At 45.5% G+C, this 16,874-nt stretch overlaps 1 protein-coding gene across 1 annotated transcript in view; it reads right to left on the bottom strand.

Moving 5' to 3' along the window:
• LOC306791785 (DENN domain-containing protein 2A) overlaps window positions 1-15,256 on the bottom strand; it is a 31,346-nt gene extending 16,090 nt beyond the window's left edge. The window contains exons 1-2 of the mRNA XM_079288659.1: window positions 15,105-15,256; window positions 1,084-1,170 (exon numbers count right to left, since the gene is read on the bottom strand). Of these exons, the coding sequence (XP_079144785.1) occupies window positions 1,084-1,169 (86 nt within the window). The 5' untranslated portion in view covers window position 1,170; window positions 15,105-15,256. The remainder of the gene's footprint in view (window positions 1-1,083; window positions 1,171-15,104) is intronic.
• Window positions 15,257-16,874: the final 1,618 nt, after the last annotated feature.

Here is a 16,874-nt window from a genome sequence, read left to right on the forward strand (position 1 = left end):
ACTACTTTAAACTGTGAATGCAGAGAGTTATTTAACAATATGTTACGAGTAGTGACATTTACAACCGGCCCTTTGTGGGCGACCATGATGCTGATGTGGCCCGGAGTGAAAATGAGTTTGAGACCCCTGCTGTAGCACATGCAGGATCTGTTAGCGTTTTCCCAAACTGAAAGTTGAAGGATCTTCAGATCAAACCTTCACGTCTGACAAAGCATCTTTTTGGACAGCTTGGTTAAGTCACATGGCACTCAGATGGCAAATCAGTTCTGGCATATTTTAAAAGGTTTTTAGTGCAATTTAGTAATGTATTTACGTTACGTTTTTGACTTTCAGTCTCTAGTACGGGTTAAAAAAAAGATGTTGGACCCAAAAATGACTAAATACTAATTCCATCCAAGGTTTTCACAATGTGGTGGCTGCAACTAGCCAAACCATCAACCAGGCATAGTGAAGGTGCCGTTTCACTATTCTTTAAATTATGATGCGAGACACGAAGACACTTGTTTTGATTGACTTTCTATTTAGATATATAGAAATATATATTTATTAAGTAAAGGTTGATAAAAGCGTTAACTTTCCTGTCAGTGTTTTGCAGCCGACCATCCTTCTGGCAAAAGACTAAGCAGCTGCATCACACCTCCCTAAGTAGATTAGCCTGGGCAATTGGACTGTACCATTCTACAACAGCAAGAGGGGTGTTGTCAGGAGCCTTTACATCTGCACCACAGCGGTGGAATGTCTTCACACCCTGCAATTAACTATGGACTGGCCAGCATAGTATATGTACTTAGACTTTAGTGCCGTTAAGTTTATGTAGTTATTCTGATTTGTCAGTTTGGCTTGATTTTGTTACCCATCCTAATTATTGTGAATATTTTCTCACTCTACCTGCTCTCCCAGCTTTATATGTACACTGGTCCCTCACACACACAATAAGAAACAGCATCAATAAGGAAGAATAAGCTAATATGACAATGACAGACTGATGTTTCAAAAAAGCCAAACAACAAATGGTTCTATAAAAGGAGACTGACAATAAAATGTTCGGAAATCAGAAAAAAGATAGTTTTTTGAGGTACCTACCCGTTGACTGATTGGTAGATACAGTTGTCAGAGTTTGTACAGAGCAGCAGGGCCCTCCCACCGGTCATGGTGCTAGCAGCTGGCATCCTGCACAGTCACACAAAGACAGACGCAGTCAGTTAGCACCATATTGTATAATGGGGTGAGTGCATTGCGTGGATGGTAAAAGTTTGTTGAAAAACATGTGGATGCAAAGCAGGCCTACATTTCAGTTTATAGGTCAGGAAGTTGCAAAGAAAAACAATCGCAAGTCAAACTGTTGCAGTGCATAAATTTAGACAGTTGAAAATATTCCAGCTTGTGTTTTTTTTACGAAATAAATACGGAGACGATGCATAAAAATAGACGGACATACAGACTGACAAATGAGAGTTAGGTCAAAAGAAGAGCTGCTTACCCTGGACTCCCTTAAGGGGGACAACAAGTCTAACTCTACTGTGTGAATGTAAACCACCAAATATCTCAAACGTCTCATTTCAAAACTGAACGTCTGAACCAAGGTTTCACGCCACCCCCGCAAAACTGGCAAAACCCCACTTGATTAGTAATTGGAGGACACAGCTGAAAACAAAACTTTAACGGACATACGCATTAGGGTCCAGCACCTTTGTGGCATTATGGAAAACTTATGAAATATACTAAAACTCCACATTGTAATATAATTAAGCTACATTAGGAAAACATAGCTGGAAGCCAGACAAGGGCACTGAGTTCCACTTTTTAAGGTTATCCCTCAATGTGTGGTCTTTTCCGGAACAGATTTCTGAAGTATTTTCAAGACAAGACCTGCGCATACATTCTGTTTCGAAAATAGCTTCCTTAATGCGGTGGTGTGTCGTCCAGCGCTTCACGTTTCTCTCTGCTCTTTATTACGGACAAGTAGAGCCAAGGCGACTGTGAGGCAGATAAATTATTACTCGGTGCATTTCTCAATGTACAATGAAACCAGATCCACTTGGAGCCACAGCAAGACCATCCGTATGCAACATCGAATTAGAGCCGCTGGTGCACAGCGCTCATGAGTTGGCCTGTAGATGGTTGTGGAGGGTTGGCAAGGAGCTAAAGGGCCTAGCCTCTGGCGCAGATGTGGTTAGCATGGAAGAGGGGCAAAGGTCAGGGCTAACTTGGGTTGGCAGGTATTCACACATTTGTTCTTCAGTAAATTCACCGAGACACTCATACATGCTTTGCCCACCCGGCTGCATACTCAAACGAAAAACCTCATATAAAAACACACCGACAGAGATCTACACATCCTGCCAAAAACTTCATACTCCAGACCAAATTATGGATGTGTGTGCATGTGTGACCAGATGTGCTGGGATACTTTAGGGTATCCGTAGGCCGTTAAACATTTCCTGTGCACAGCCTGGACCAAATCCGCCCCCCCCCCCCCCCCTGCAGTAAACCTGCATTATCTAACCGCGACACTTCTCGCCATTGCCCGCTGACTATGTCGAGAATGTGACCCTTGTTCAGCTGAATTCCACAAATCGTTGTTCCAACTGGCAGTCGGAAAAAGAGCCACAATTTCAGTGGATTACGTAAAAAAGAGAAAATTGCAGCCAAATAGCTGAACTCTTCCCTGAGTTAACAACATAATTGGCCCTCTGGGTCCAGTGTTTTGGAATTACACTGGGATTTTCCTTTTCTCTCTTCCAGAATGAAAGAACAAATGGACACTACGCAAGACGTTGCGGTCTCGTCTGGTAAGAAGTAGACTAAAAGTACAATGTGTCATTTTTGTTTTTGCTTCTAGTTGTGCTCACAGCTCAACTTACAGCCCTCCATTGCTTTGTCTTTAGCCCCCACATCAGCCCGAGGCCTAGCCCCCCCAGAGAGAGGCGGAGGAGTAGAGTTTGCGTCAGCCATCCACCGGCCCGTAGGCCCAAATTATTTTCAGCTGTGAGCCGAGCAGAGGTCACATGTTTGAGGGGAAACATCAACCGAATTTTTCCCCCTTCCTCCCCCTCCTGATTCCTTTCTCCTGACCAAAAATCCAACGCAGAAATGAAGAACAGAAATGCTGCGTGGAAAGGAGGGTGGGCAAGGGGGACTGTGAAGAATGTACAGAGCCTCCTAGTTTTACAGTTTCATTTTACTCTAGGTTGGGGAGAGTGTTGGATATCACAGGGGGAGAGGAACGATGGGAGAGGGGGGGAGGGGTTGGGGAGACAGGGGTTGTCAAAACTAAAGAGGAAAGTGGATATTGCAAAGAATAATACAAGTATACTGTTGCCCTGTGAAAACAGTGTCGGCTTTTCGGCTGTCCCATTTCACTGTTTGGAGCCTCAGGGCCTCAACACAAAGTGCTGTTCAGTGGAGACTCTAGTGCCTTAAAAGGTCATTTGGTATTTTCACACAATTCTGTCTGAATTCAAACTTGACTCGCACATGCCAGACCCCCCCCGAACCTGAGAAGAAGTAGTGTATTCACGTCTCGTAAAAGCAGTAAATTTTGACAGCATTGCCAGTTTTACAGCGTTCGGTTACTGAGGAAACTCTTTTCGGGAGCAGCGAAGGCTTTTGTCTCCGACAGCTATTGGCAACTATTGTTAACCCTGACCCTCAGAGCAAGATGGCCACCATAACAATGCAGAGGCTGAGGGAAGCCATCTGCTGAGGCCAATAAAAACATCACGGGAAACTGCCCCTTCAGCCTCAGCCCTGTGAGGTGTGACAGGCCGTGGACACTGTGGCAGAGGAAGTGGTGCTGTGCAGCAGCTGGGTGGAGGAGATAGCAGCGGAGAATGTGTTGGAATGGATATAAGACACAATATTTTCGATGTTTGATATTAAAAGAGACAATTTACATGAATATTGAGTCCTTCAGTCCTTCCATAGTACCTTCTATACCCAGAACCACCTGCCGACTATAGTTGGTTTCTTAATGGCCTTCAGATAAAAAAACACATTTCACCGATATATTCCACAAAGGATAGCCTCCGGTTCTGGCCTCAGATGAAAACGGATTGGTGCTCAGTGAAAATCACACAATCTTAATTGCATTGGAGCCTTTACTAGATAGCGATAGCAGCAGTCAGGGTCAGATGCAGGGCATCAGAGCCAAGCATCAGTTGCATAACAAACCCTGCGGGAGATTTCTCTCAGCGGATGGACACCGGGTATCTGGCCACAGACAGATTATTACAAACGCACATACCGCAGAGAGAGGGGGGGGGGGTTGTTTGTTTAGGCTTAAGGGCTGAATCATGGTGTTGTGTTGATGTAATAAATACAATCTCAGTTAGCGACAAGCTCCACCTCTTCTAAAATGTACAGTTAAGTGGAAGAAAGTGATCAGGGGGGGGGGGGGGGGGGCGGGTTGTGAGCATGTATGATACTAACTAGGGGCAACTTTGGTATTTTGAATTGCCAGGTTTGACCTGAGGGTAGCACTGGAGGGACCATGCAATACCTGCATCCAAAGGGCTGATCCTCCTCTATAGAGCCGCTATTACGGGACATATCAGCTCTGCATTTTCGGACTGTTGTCAGAAGGCAATTATAATTATAACCGTTCCGAACAACCATATGTGGAGGCGGGGTGAAAAAACTGATAGACCTGATAGAACTATAAGGAATTATATGAGCCTCAGAGGAATCCTGTCAGACTGAAGTACTGAACTACAAAAGATGAGGAGTCATCAAATGAACAATGCATCAGGACAAAGGGATGGACAGATGAACAAACAGCCCGATCGACTGACAACTACTCTGACAATTTCATTCTAAAGAGATATTTGAGATGATTCTGATTAGTGTCATGGTCAGATATACGCATCTAGGGACCCTAGATGGCTATCAGACCAAGGGTCCCCCAAACGCCATGTCTCCACAGACCAGGCCCCTACAGTGACTCCAAACTCCACATATCTGGCACCCCGTGTAAACTAAATACTACTTGACCGTAGCCTGGTCATAGAGCTGTAAATGAATCCCTGATTCATAAAGACCGTTGCACACTTGTTAGTCTGCACGCAGATTACTCAGCGGCACACACATGCAGGCCTTTCATGCTTGGCCCAACTGGTTTTTGTTATACTGAACTCTAAGTTGGATTCATAGAAGGAATAAAAGAATCAGCCTGGACTCATACAATGGCAATGTGATGACACACACACACACACACACACACACCACATTTTCCACACTGAGTTCCTCAAGCTGTGTCAGTTATGAGTTAGCTTGTAACCTCTGTGTCATCGGGACTGGTGACATGTAAATCTTTTTGTCAGTCACAAACGATCATAAAACATCTCTCTAATACTCTTTACAGTGCACTGTAAGTGTGGACGATATCAACTCAGACAGTGATATTGTGAGTCAGCCTTTTTGGTCTGTATCTTTGTTGTTGAGAGTATTTTTCAGTGTTAACTCTTGGTGATAATCTGACACGGTTTTGCTGTATGCAGGTGGTGCTGTCAGTGTTTGCTAGCTAGTGTTATCGGGCCTTGGAATTGCTGTCAGCGAGCTGTTGGCTGGCTGCTGCTGCTGCTGCTGTAGTGCTCTGGAGGCCTGCCTGCTTGCCTCTCCCAAACAGCTGCTTCTCATAACGATTTCATCCTCCCCTCTATCCCTCCATCCCTCTTGTCCAGCCCTGCAGAAACAGCCAACACCATGACATCACCAATCCCTTGCTTGTTCTTCCCTAAAACTGCACTCTCTTTTTCTCTCTGTCATTTCGAAATACCTAAAAAGGGCAAAGTCGCTCGCAGCCCACGCTGCATTTCACACTTATCAGGACATGGAGTCACGTAAGAAATACAGAGCGCAAACACAAATAGGCAGCCCCTGAACCACTCGGCATCTTATGAGTGATTGGATGTAAATCTGGGAGAAGGAGAGAACACGATAGCTCAAAATGGGAATTATAGACAGCAATGAAGAAAAAATATAGATTATTTATTTTCTTCCGTTTTCTTTCTGGACCCTGTCCCCGACTAGAAGTGGCTCACTATAGCATGTGCCAAAGCCTTGCCTGCAATCAATTTAACGCAGCAGTGCACATTTAGCCGGCTCTCTCTGGAAACTGCAAACGGCAAACTTGGCTGCTTTTTTTCCTCCCCGTCTTTCACTCTTTTCCTTTCTCTCTTTCATTCCCACTCAGTCTTGGAGTTGCGGGGACACAAGTATGATGGAGGAATAATGTTTTTTTTAATCCTTATAGCTTCTCGTTCTCTTTCATACTGAAATGTACCACGTCAGAGACTATTCATGTACAGCCAATTTGTTTCGAGAGCTGCCAGGTCTGCCAGATGTGAGGTGGAGTGTTTGGTTCGATATGGGGATTTCACAGCGACTGACATGCTGCCTTGACCTGGTAGGCTTTGGCACGGTTTTTGCTTGATTCCAGAAGAAGTAGCAGAAGGACGGGTTGATGGTAAAGGAAGGGATGTATGGAGAGGAGGAGGAGGGAAGGACACAGTCAGGCAAATAAACAATGGAATTTTATCTGGGCTCCGCAGTCTCTCTCTCTCCGTTTCTGTCTCGGTGTCCTGTTCAGGGCCCCTGCTGCTTTCCCAAGCTGATTTCATAGCGAGTCCTTGGACATGAGCCAAACAGGCCAATTCTATGACTATGTGTGTCTGTGTGTGTGTGTGTGTGTGTGTGTGTGTGTGTGTATCTGCCCATGCACACGATTGACAGCCAGAAAGTGTGTTACAAGCCTGGAAGCTCATTGAATTTTTTCTACATGCCATTTTCACACACATTACTTTTCCATCCTCATCTTTCCGTTCTATATCCAGCCAGGGATCTTCTCTGTATGACGTACAGTGGTAAAGATGCCTATCCTCTGGCCTTTAGGGGCAACAGACAAGTGCACACACACACACACACAGTGCATGCACAAGCCATCTTGCTGCCCAGTGTCCTGTTCAAACCTATCGTCCTCCTGGCCTGCTGTGCTGTATCCTCTTGCTCTCCACTTCTCCCCCTGCTCCCTCCATTGTTGGGAGAGGATGGACGTGAGACAGCATTGAAACTGGGTTAGCCACAGAAGCAGACAGGAACTGATGGGGGACAGCACAAACAATTCATTTCTCCCTGCATGCATTTTTGCTTGTCAGTCCACTCCAAATACACCACAACAGTGTCCATTGTTGTATTTCTAACGCCACACACGTAGCATTTCTTGTTGTTGCGGTTGCCGTTTATTACGGAGATTCTGACGGCCTGGGTGTCTACAGTCTATCCCACTGTGAGCTGGAAGAATGGGCCAAAATATTACCTCAGAAAACGTGTAAACAAACCCTAATTATAAATGGGGCCAGAGAGGAAGCCACTATGGATGTAATTATGGTGCACATGCACAACCAAGGCACAGAATGCTACACCATTTAAGCAGCACATGCATGCAATGAATGAATGTTATTTTATCGTTTGTGTTTGTGCCCAATGGGATAAATGGGACAGCTCTGACTACCACAAGGTCAAAATGGCAGCAAACGGAAGGAAACCTCCAGACAAACTCAGCAAAATCCTCCTAAAAGTCCTTCTCACTCTCTCCACCTGTCAGACTTTACAAATGATCATCCTGTAACAGTTTAACCACAGGGCTTTAATGGGGAAGGTCTCCCTTTCCCTTTGGAGTTTGTGGCTTCCATTCCACATTCCACCGACTGCAAATGGTGCGGCTTGCAGGCTAATGATGCACTCAAGTCTTCAAAGTGATAAGCCCTTGTAGAAATAATGACAGCGTTGGCCTGACAAAAGGTGAAAATGAAGTGGGTAATTGAAAAGGATTTGTGGAAGCTTTTAAGCACAGAGGAGTTTTTTAAACCTGGACTGACCTGGTGCGAATACGATTGAATTCTTCCACCTCCACAATGGCTTCTACCCAGCGCCAACACACACAGAGAGGCCTCAACTAGCTCAATGAAGAGAAGCCTCTCCACCAGAAAGAAAGACCAGATCATCACAATGAGAAGAGAAAAGTGGAGGAGGATGAATCCGTCTTGGAGGCAGAGCAAACAAATCTCTCTCTATCCCCCCATCTGGGAGCGGGTGTCGTGTTACGTCTCTTTGCAGGGTCGGAGCATCTGTCCTTCGACTCCCTCCCACAGACATGTCAGCCGCTCCTCCCCACAGACAGAGAGCTCCCATCAGCAGAGATCCTGACTCATCCCCGGTCTGCTCCCAATTACCCTGCTGGCTCCACAGACCAGTGCCCATGCCAACACATCGCAGGCACTGCTTTTAAACCGCTCTCTCTTTGGCCGACACAACCCCATCCCACACTGCCTCTGTCAGATCCAGAAAGGTGGTACAGTTGCAGTTGAAACACTGCTGTAGCTTCAGCCAACGTCGACAGATTCTATGACGATAAAGGCCTCAGTATGTTTCAACCGAAAGTGCTTGTTGGATTGTTTCACAGCATCTGAAACCACAACGCTGGCATTGGAGGGAGGGAGGACAATGTTTCAGTCTTTACGCTGTAACTGGCCGTCCAGGTGTGCTGTGGTGAGAGACTAAGCCGGACTTTAAGTTCTCTTCTTCCATTCTTCACACAAGTGGCTGACACTTTCACTTGTAAAAATCGAGTTGTCGGTCTCTCACAAAGTCGGTCCCTTGATCCATCCACCAACTCATATCCCGCTACATCTATTGGATGGATAGCTGTGAACATTTCTACAGACATCCAACGTCAGATGATAATATACTCACCATTCTATACTTTGGGGACTTTTCCTCAAGCGCAGCAGGTCAAACTTTTCACTTGTTCAGTGGAATGTCTCAACATCTACTTGATGGATTGGCACCAGAGTTTGTACAGATATTTATCGTTCCCAGATGATGGACTCTAATGACTTTGGTGATCCCTGACTTTTCCTGTCGTGCCAACTGTTGGATGGATTGCCATGAAAATAGGCACTTTAGTGCTTAAAGATCAAGTTGGCATTGTGAGCATGACAGCTTGCTGTCCTTAGCATTTACCTTGAAGCACTGTCAGGTCTACTCGTGTTAAACAACAAAGTTATTCGAATTCTGAAAACTCTGCTGTCCCCTTTAATTTCTTATGTATTCAGCTCACTTCATTCCAGAGACAAATTACTGCACACACACACACACACACACACACACACACACACACACACACACACACACACACACACACACACACACACACACACACACACACACACACACACACACACACACACACACACACACACACACACACACACACACACACGGGCTCATCTGGCAGTAAGAAACCTGGGTGTAGGTGCACCTGCGGTTGGAGCGCTGTGGTTGCAGCCAGCATAAATCATCACTGACAGTGTAAGTAAGGTCATTGACAGGAAAGCTCGCCAAGCAAAATGGAGCTCCTCCTGACAATGAGCCTCGCTGTTTGGCCGGCAGCGATACATTTCAATGGACGACGTGGTAATTCATAAACAGCCACAGGTGACACACACATACACAGCTTCTGTCTTCTGCAACCAAAGCTGTGTTCTGTTCCTTTAAACACAGGACACGGACATGGCATGTCTTACACCTCAGACAATGGCTGTCTCTGCTGTTAACAGCTCCCAGAGGGGCCTGGATTTTACACGTTAGGAAGTGTCATTGAATACACCATCATTCAAGGGGAAAATAGACTCCCAACAGTGAGCGGTATTTACAGCATCTGACACACAATGTGGGATTTGTGAGCCTCATGGTAAAGCCTTTCCTCTCTGAAACAGGCTCAGCCGCAGTAAACGTGCAGCAGTGAGTGGACCTGCAGATCCTTTCAACAATAACCCGGCTTCTTCACAGCACACTAACGTTATTCTCTGGGCCCCAGATCAAATTTCTCCTCCAAGCCGCAGCCTCTGAGCTGCGCTCCAAAGCCAAAATCCTCTCTTCTCCTTCCTGTCCCCCCCCCTTTACATTTTAAGGGTTCCGCTTGAGAATTCCCACCAGAGCTCCCCGTCCCATCCCTGCTCCCCTGCATGCATGCACAGATTTTTATAATTCGCCCGCCGGTCCCCGGGGGAGCCGAGCGAGGCGAGAGCTTGGGAAAGTGCTCTTCCGGAGAGCAAACTCCAGAGTCAGAGTCGGAGTTGACGTTTTTTGACCTCCACACACCCCGTGACCGACAACTGTGAGCCTGAGCCAAGACCGCCAGTGGACAAAAAATACTGAGTGAAATGGAGAGGGGTGTTTAGCACTGCTGAAGCAAGCCAAACTGATCTAAAGGTGTGCGTTTCCATCGTAACCTACTCAGGACAAATTGTACTCAACATACGGCAAATACACTTTGCAGTTCTAATTGTAGGCAGTTAGCAAAGACTAAATCTGAACAACTGCAATGTGCTGAGCAATATCACAAGGAGAAAAGATTATTAATGCAAAACTTGATGATTTTGAAATGAAACCGAGCCTATATATCTATCCAAAGAAGACAAGGACTGATGTGGATTGAAACCAGGCTCAGCAAATACAACGTGACACTCTACAGCAGCAGAAGAATGTTGAGATTATTGTGACCATCATTACCCAGGAGACAGACAAAGAGAAAACTACTACTTTCCCAGCTCTAGAGCTTAACAAGACAGTGTTTAGATGTGATTTGGTATGATCAAAGCTTCTTTGTGTCTGCAGAGTGTCTGGAGTATCTACTCATTAAGTTGTTACAGTTGGATGAACCTCCAGACATTGTTTTAATTCTCATCATAGAGTGGATCCCGAAATTGACAGGTAAACAAAATGTTTCACATTCTCAGTCATGGCTGCGAGAGAAAGAGAAGAGGAGAATATGAGAGCAGTAGACTGATGGTTTGAAGGACATTGCTCTTACAGTTTTTCCATCTTGAATATCACACGCACGCATGCTGCACATAGCCAAGCTCACAAAGCATGCGGTAACCCTTTCCCATTTTGTTCGGAATTCTCATTATAACATGACAGCCGGAGCCCAAATCAACGAGCTGTGCAGCCACATTAGAGTTACACTTTGAACCCAGCATGTTCACGTGCAAGTACAGTGTTTGAATCCATGTGTCTGTGCCCGTTTTCCTGCATGTGTTTGTGCGTGTGTTCTGGGGTGTGTGTGTGTGTTGGGGTTTGTACCACCGCCACGCGCTTCCAGTGGGCAAGACCTGCAAAGCCAAACCACGCTTGAAGCACCAGGCTTTAAGATGGTCTTCATCAGCAGTTGGTTTGCTGTGATGATTCTCTCAGCCCACATCTAACACCCTGCCATCAAACTGTAGCTCTGCCTCTGTCTTTACCAATGTCTCCAGACTGAACTCGGCGATCCCCATTCTGTACTGTCGTCTGTGTAAACAACGCAGTGAGGCAGGGTTTCAGCCCGCCGTGTCCTGTTAAACGTCCCAATTAAAAAGTCACAGCACCCATTTTTTCTCAAGCATGGGGTCCGATTTCTTATTATTAATACAACTCGGCCGCTGAGCAGAGCGAAACATGCCGGACAGATGAAACAGCTTGCAAGCGACGGGCTTTTGAGAGAAAGTGAGCGCATATGTGTGCTTGTCAGGGACATGGATGCATCTAATGAAAAAGCCATGGCCAGGCGCCAACATGCCTCCAGTATCCAGTGTGTGATGGGATGCATTATCCATGCATCTGTGTGAGGGGGGGTTGATCATGACTAAACCCATGGCCATCGACCAACATCACAGACAATGCCCCCCCCCCATATCTTTGAAACAAGAAGGATTCTTTCTCCATCACCACAGGACACATTCTTTCGGAGCGCGTCACCGTGGTGACAACAGCAGCTTGGGGACGGCAGGAGATTGGCCCGGTGGGGTCTTTAAGTTGCGGGCCGCCCCCGCAGAGTGCCTGTCAAAAGCCAGTTCCTGTAAGAGGAGGGGTAAACAGGCTGTAACCTCCTAAAAAGGTCTGCTGTCACTTTTCTGAGCAGAAAAGAATAGAGGAGACAGATGTCACACACACACACAGACACAAACACACCATGCAACCCAGGAGGAAAATGTAATCAACTGAAGTTAAACTGTGAAAAATCACCAGGTTATCACGTTTTCACATGACAACAGAAATATACAGACTTCTGTGAGTCTGCACGTGAAGCAGGCTTCTAACAGTTCACTCTCTTTGTAAATTGAGGCCACGGCGTCAACATGAAGCTAAACACTGTTTTCCTGGATGAATTTGCACTCTAGTGACTCATACCGACCCTCAAGACGGATTTCTCCACTGCAGCATGCTTCCAAGAAAGAAATAACAAGCTGATTCAGTTGTGAGAGATGACAGACTGTGTCACGGTGCTAAACATCTGGTGTGTGAAAACAAAGCATGCATACTAATGCAAAACCTCTGCTAACCTCTACTTCATTAATTGAAGTGCTCATGTGTTGCGTGTGTTGATATGTCGGGGGGGCGATTGTGCTCGGAATCATGAGTCACGGCGACTGAAAAGACATGTCAATAAATTGGTGTGAAAGAAGGAAAAAAGAGGGGAAGAAGTAGAGTAAACGATGCAAACAGAGAGAACGAATGAGTGTCTGAGAGCAAAATGAATCACTCAAGGAGGATTGAACATCGTCTTACACAGCGGTCATGTAGACGGTTAGCCTCTGCCCCTGTCTCAGAATGTAAACAACTGGCCCAATCTGATAGACCACTGTGTGATAGTAACGTTGGTACTACACACACACACACAAACCAGAGCCCCTTTGCAAGACTGCAGCCCACTTATTACCTTGCCGACTAGCAGACAGACAGTCCCTCTGTCTTTATCTCCAGCTCTATAAACCTTCTCCTCACAGCGCCGGAGACTCAGTCTCAATTCAATACACTCTCAACTTAAGTAAATAAAACGCCAGGACAGACAGACACAGGAGAGCAGAGGGATGTTGATTTGTAGTTCGTAAAAACTGATACTGACCTGCTGAAGCTGTTCACTTATGCCAACATGAAAATAACACTGAATAGAGGAGGCAGTGCAGAAAGAGCACGTCAGCTGCGATTACGATGAAGCACATTAAATCTAAAGTTCCACTGTTGCCCGTCCCATGGATCTTGTTCTTGGGTTTAATCATTGCCCAGCAGGCTGAACTAAAAGGCCAGAGGAAGCTGCTGAGATGGATTATGTTGGCTGGTTGATAACCATCTCTTATGGGTCATTGCTTATCGGACACAGAAGACATTCCTGTTGCATTGTGGTCTGACATGCAGCAGAGAATCCGTTATCTCCAATGAAGCGATATGGTCGCAACACAGATACATGAATGTGTAAAAAGCTTAGAGGTGCCCTGTGGACACTGAAGGGTGATATTTTGATGAAGATGTTTCTATATTGCTTGTATCACAAGTTCTACCAGCAAGTGCAGAAAGAAACATGTTGCATATGTGTATTCTTGCAGAGGGCAGTAATAAAGTGGACACCTCAGCTGGAAAACAAGTCAATAGTATAGTCAGGAATGTATATGAACTTGGCCAAGCAGTTAGTAAATACAAGTGGTGTTTACGTTTAAAAACACTGCCATGTCTATTGAAGGAAAGGGTCAAGAAAAGTGCTGTAAAATCAACCTTGTCCTGCAGTTCCACATCTTGTCAGTTGGGGGCAGTAAAGTAACAATGAGAGAAGAAGTCTGTCTTGCAAGTTTCACAATATTTCCAAACATTGAAAAAGAAAGAAAACTATGGCAATGTTTTACGAGGTAGGAAATGCATTCAAGATGTTTGGTAAGCTTTAAGGGTTCATTCTGGTGAGAAATATCAACAAAATCGTGTTATTTACAATGAAAACTCCACTTGGTACAATTATCAGTCAGACTAGATCTTTGTCAGGAAAGGATATGAATCAGTCCTTTTTATTTCTCCTGGAACAAATCAACCTCTTACATTCAAACAGTAATTCACCTTTTTATACTACAATGCTTTCTTTGTCAATAACTGGTCCTTGCTGGTTTTTTTACAGCTGTTTCCTCTCATCACTTGGCAGTCAAACTGTGGGGTCGATTTTGTAATATCCGTTTCATTCATTCATCTGTTGACACAGATTTTGCAGGTAGTGCTGTTTTCAAGGCCACAATGAGGAAGGTGGTAAAATAAGATCATGTTAAAACTGTCATCAACTGAAACACTATCTTATGTCTTCGACATCCATCAAACTTAGATTATTCATGTAAATCTTCACTGGCATCCTCTTTGTCCGTTCAAACACCTGGGTTGCGAGAATGAGAACAGGTCCAATGTAAACTTTCAAACACGGATGCACAGTTTCCATCATGGCTGATCGTGAATCCGCAAACAACTCGTTGTCCCTTAAAGCGGACTTTTTGGAGCCACCTGAACTCCTCTGTCCGCCCTGGGGAGGTCTCCACCCGCCTGCTCGCCTGCTCCCTCACAACAATACAGCGGCTGGGACTCTGCATGAAGAGGTGCCTTTGTTCACAGTGAAGAATGCTCATCTCACTTATCCTCCCCTCTGATCTCCCTCTCTCCCCCTTAACAAGCCGGTTTGGAACATGCTGGTCTAAGTGACCGTCCTCCAAACGGTCACCAAACTATCTTTCTACACTTTGTTTTCGTTAAATAGGAAAGATGAGAGCTGACAGCCATTGAGAGTGTGTGTGTGTGTGCTCATGTGAGCTCAGATGCTCCATGAGGTAGATGAGTCTCTTGTGGGCAGCAGTAATGGACTTGGTGCAGACAGTTTGAGACTGGCTACTTGAGGCACACTTTAACTGGAGCCAGAGCCGTCCAGAATGAAATACGGCTCAGATAAACACAGACAAGCCCACATTCTAACATCCTCCATATTGCTTTCAACAAGCGTACGTTCTGTACATGTACACATACACACACACACACACACATGCATCCTGACACATTCAAGGTCACACGTGCACATTTAGACTGCAGAAAATATGAGAGAACGCTAAGTTGATGCTCATGCATGAAGATGAATCCTCCAGCAATACAAATGATTTTCAGACCAAGTATATAAAGCATATCAACGCCATGACTACAGAAAGAAATCACATGTTTTGCTACAACTCTACTGACACACATGGACGCTCTTTCACTCTTCACATTACCTTTCTGATGTGGGTGAGCGCTGATGAAGTGCTCTTAGGGTAGTTTCTCATTTTGCGTAACCCGACCCCGCAGAAGACAGCATCCACTTGCATGGTTCCTTTCCTTCCAAGTGTAGTTTGCCTTTTCTTTTTCTCCCCCTCTCCCCCGGTTTGTACACCCCTACCCCTGCAACCGACCTCTCTGCCTTTGCATAGCCCCTGCCTGTACCTCACACACACACACACACACACAGAGGACACAGAGTGCAGATCCAAGCACACAAGAGGTTTGAAAAGAGGCACAACGTCAGCGAGAGATCCCTCCTCCCGTCCAGCCTCTGCGCTACAAATGTTTACAGCTCTTTTCTCCACTCGCGGCTCTGAAACACTCCTGTCTCTCAATGACGCCGGCCCTTCTCTCTCTCCCCTTCTCAAACTTTTCTCACCCCCCCTCCCTTCCTCCCTCCTTCTCTCTCTCTCCTCCCTCTCCATTTTCCATCATCACCCCCCTCTACATCCCCTCCCACCCACCTAAACCCCCCACCGCTGAACTAATCTGCAGCTGGCCGGCCGATTGGAGCCCTAGTTGCCAGGGAAACAGAGTGTCCTGCTCAAAAAAAAAAGAAAAAATGGAGGAATGGAGCAGGAAGGGGCAAAGCTGAACACAAATGAATACATAAATAACAGCCTCCTCTGGGAGCAAATTAACAAAGCCCAAGGGCCACTTTTCCTCTCTCAGTGAGGGGACATGTTCATTTATCTCTTTATACATGACAATCAACAACAACAACAACAACTAGCCTACAAGTAGTGTAGGAGCGTATGTGCTGAATGCTGTGTGTGGTGAGGCTGAATGTTCTCACACAGAAAGTGGTTTGGCAGCGTTTGGCTTGATTACGGCTGACCTCCGCTCAGCCATGGAATACAGACTCTGGAGTTCAGCTCAGGCCCCGGGCTGAAGAGTGACTCCATGCTCCTGCAGTAAGAGCGGAGGAGAAGAAAAGTGAGCGCGAGAGCAGCAAATAAAAGGCTGGACATGCATACAGATGACCAGCGTGATTAATGATTAACCTGTTCAGCCCCACAGGCCCTCTTTGCCAAGTCCATTATTACAAAAGGTATGTTTTACGCACAGTTTTCAAAGCCAACCGTCTATATGTTGAAAATGTATTGTTGTCATTTATAGAGATGTGGGTATTTAAACAAGACACATTGAAATTCCCCTTTAATAAGGTTGCAGCGGTAAAGTGACGGCTTTAATGTTGTGCGATTGAATGAAGTTGGTGCAAAGAGATACTTCATGGAGATTAGAGGTGGAATTATTAGTCTCCCCTAATCGAATAGTTGATCAACCGAAAATTAATCAGCACATATTTTAAAGCAAAAATACTAAACATCACAGTAATTAGTAAGTATAGCTGTCAAATAAATAAAGTGGAATGAGAAGTTAAAACAAATCCCTCTGGACTGAAGTAGAGTATAGCATCAATTAGATATACTACTTAAATGTACCTTAAAATTGCTCTTAAGTACGGTACTTGTGTCACACAAATATTGGGTTGAACCTGTAATTTAATTTGACTTTTATACAAATGCATTTATAGGGGCCTTAGCCTTCCTAAAGTGTCTCGCAGCATCACCTCTGCAACTATCCTGCCGACCTCTGAGCCCAAACGCCGACCTCGCCTTTGAAATGCAAGAGAGATCTAAAAAAGCCTGGCTTGTCCATCAATAGCCGTGGGGGGGGGGACATGGTGGGGGCTGGTAACATCTGTTTGGCGTTTATCCCAC

This window comes from Melanostigma gelatinosum (genome assembly GCF_949748355.1).
Source record: "Melanostigma gelatinosum genome assembly, chromosome: 1".
Lineage (NCBI taxonomy): Eukaryota > Metazoa > Chordata > Actinopteri > Perciformes > Zoarcidae > Melanostigma > Melanostigma gelatinosum.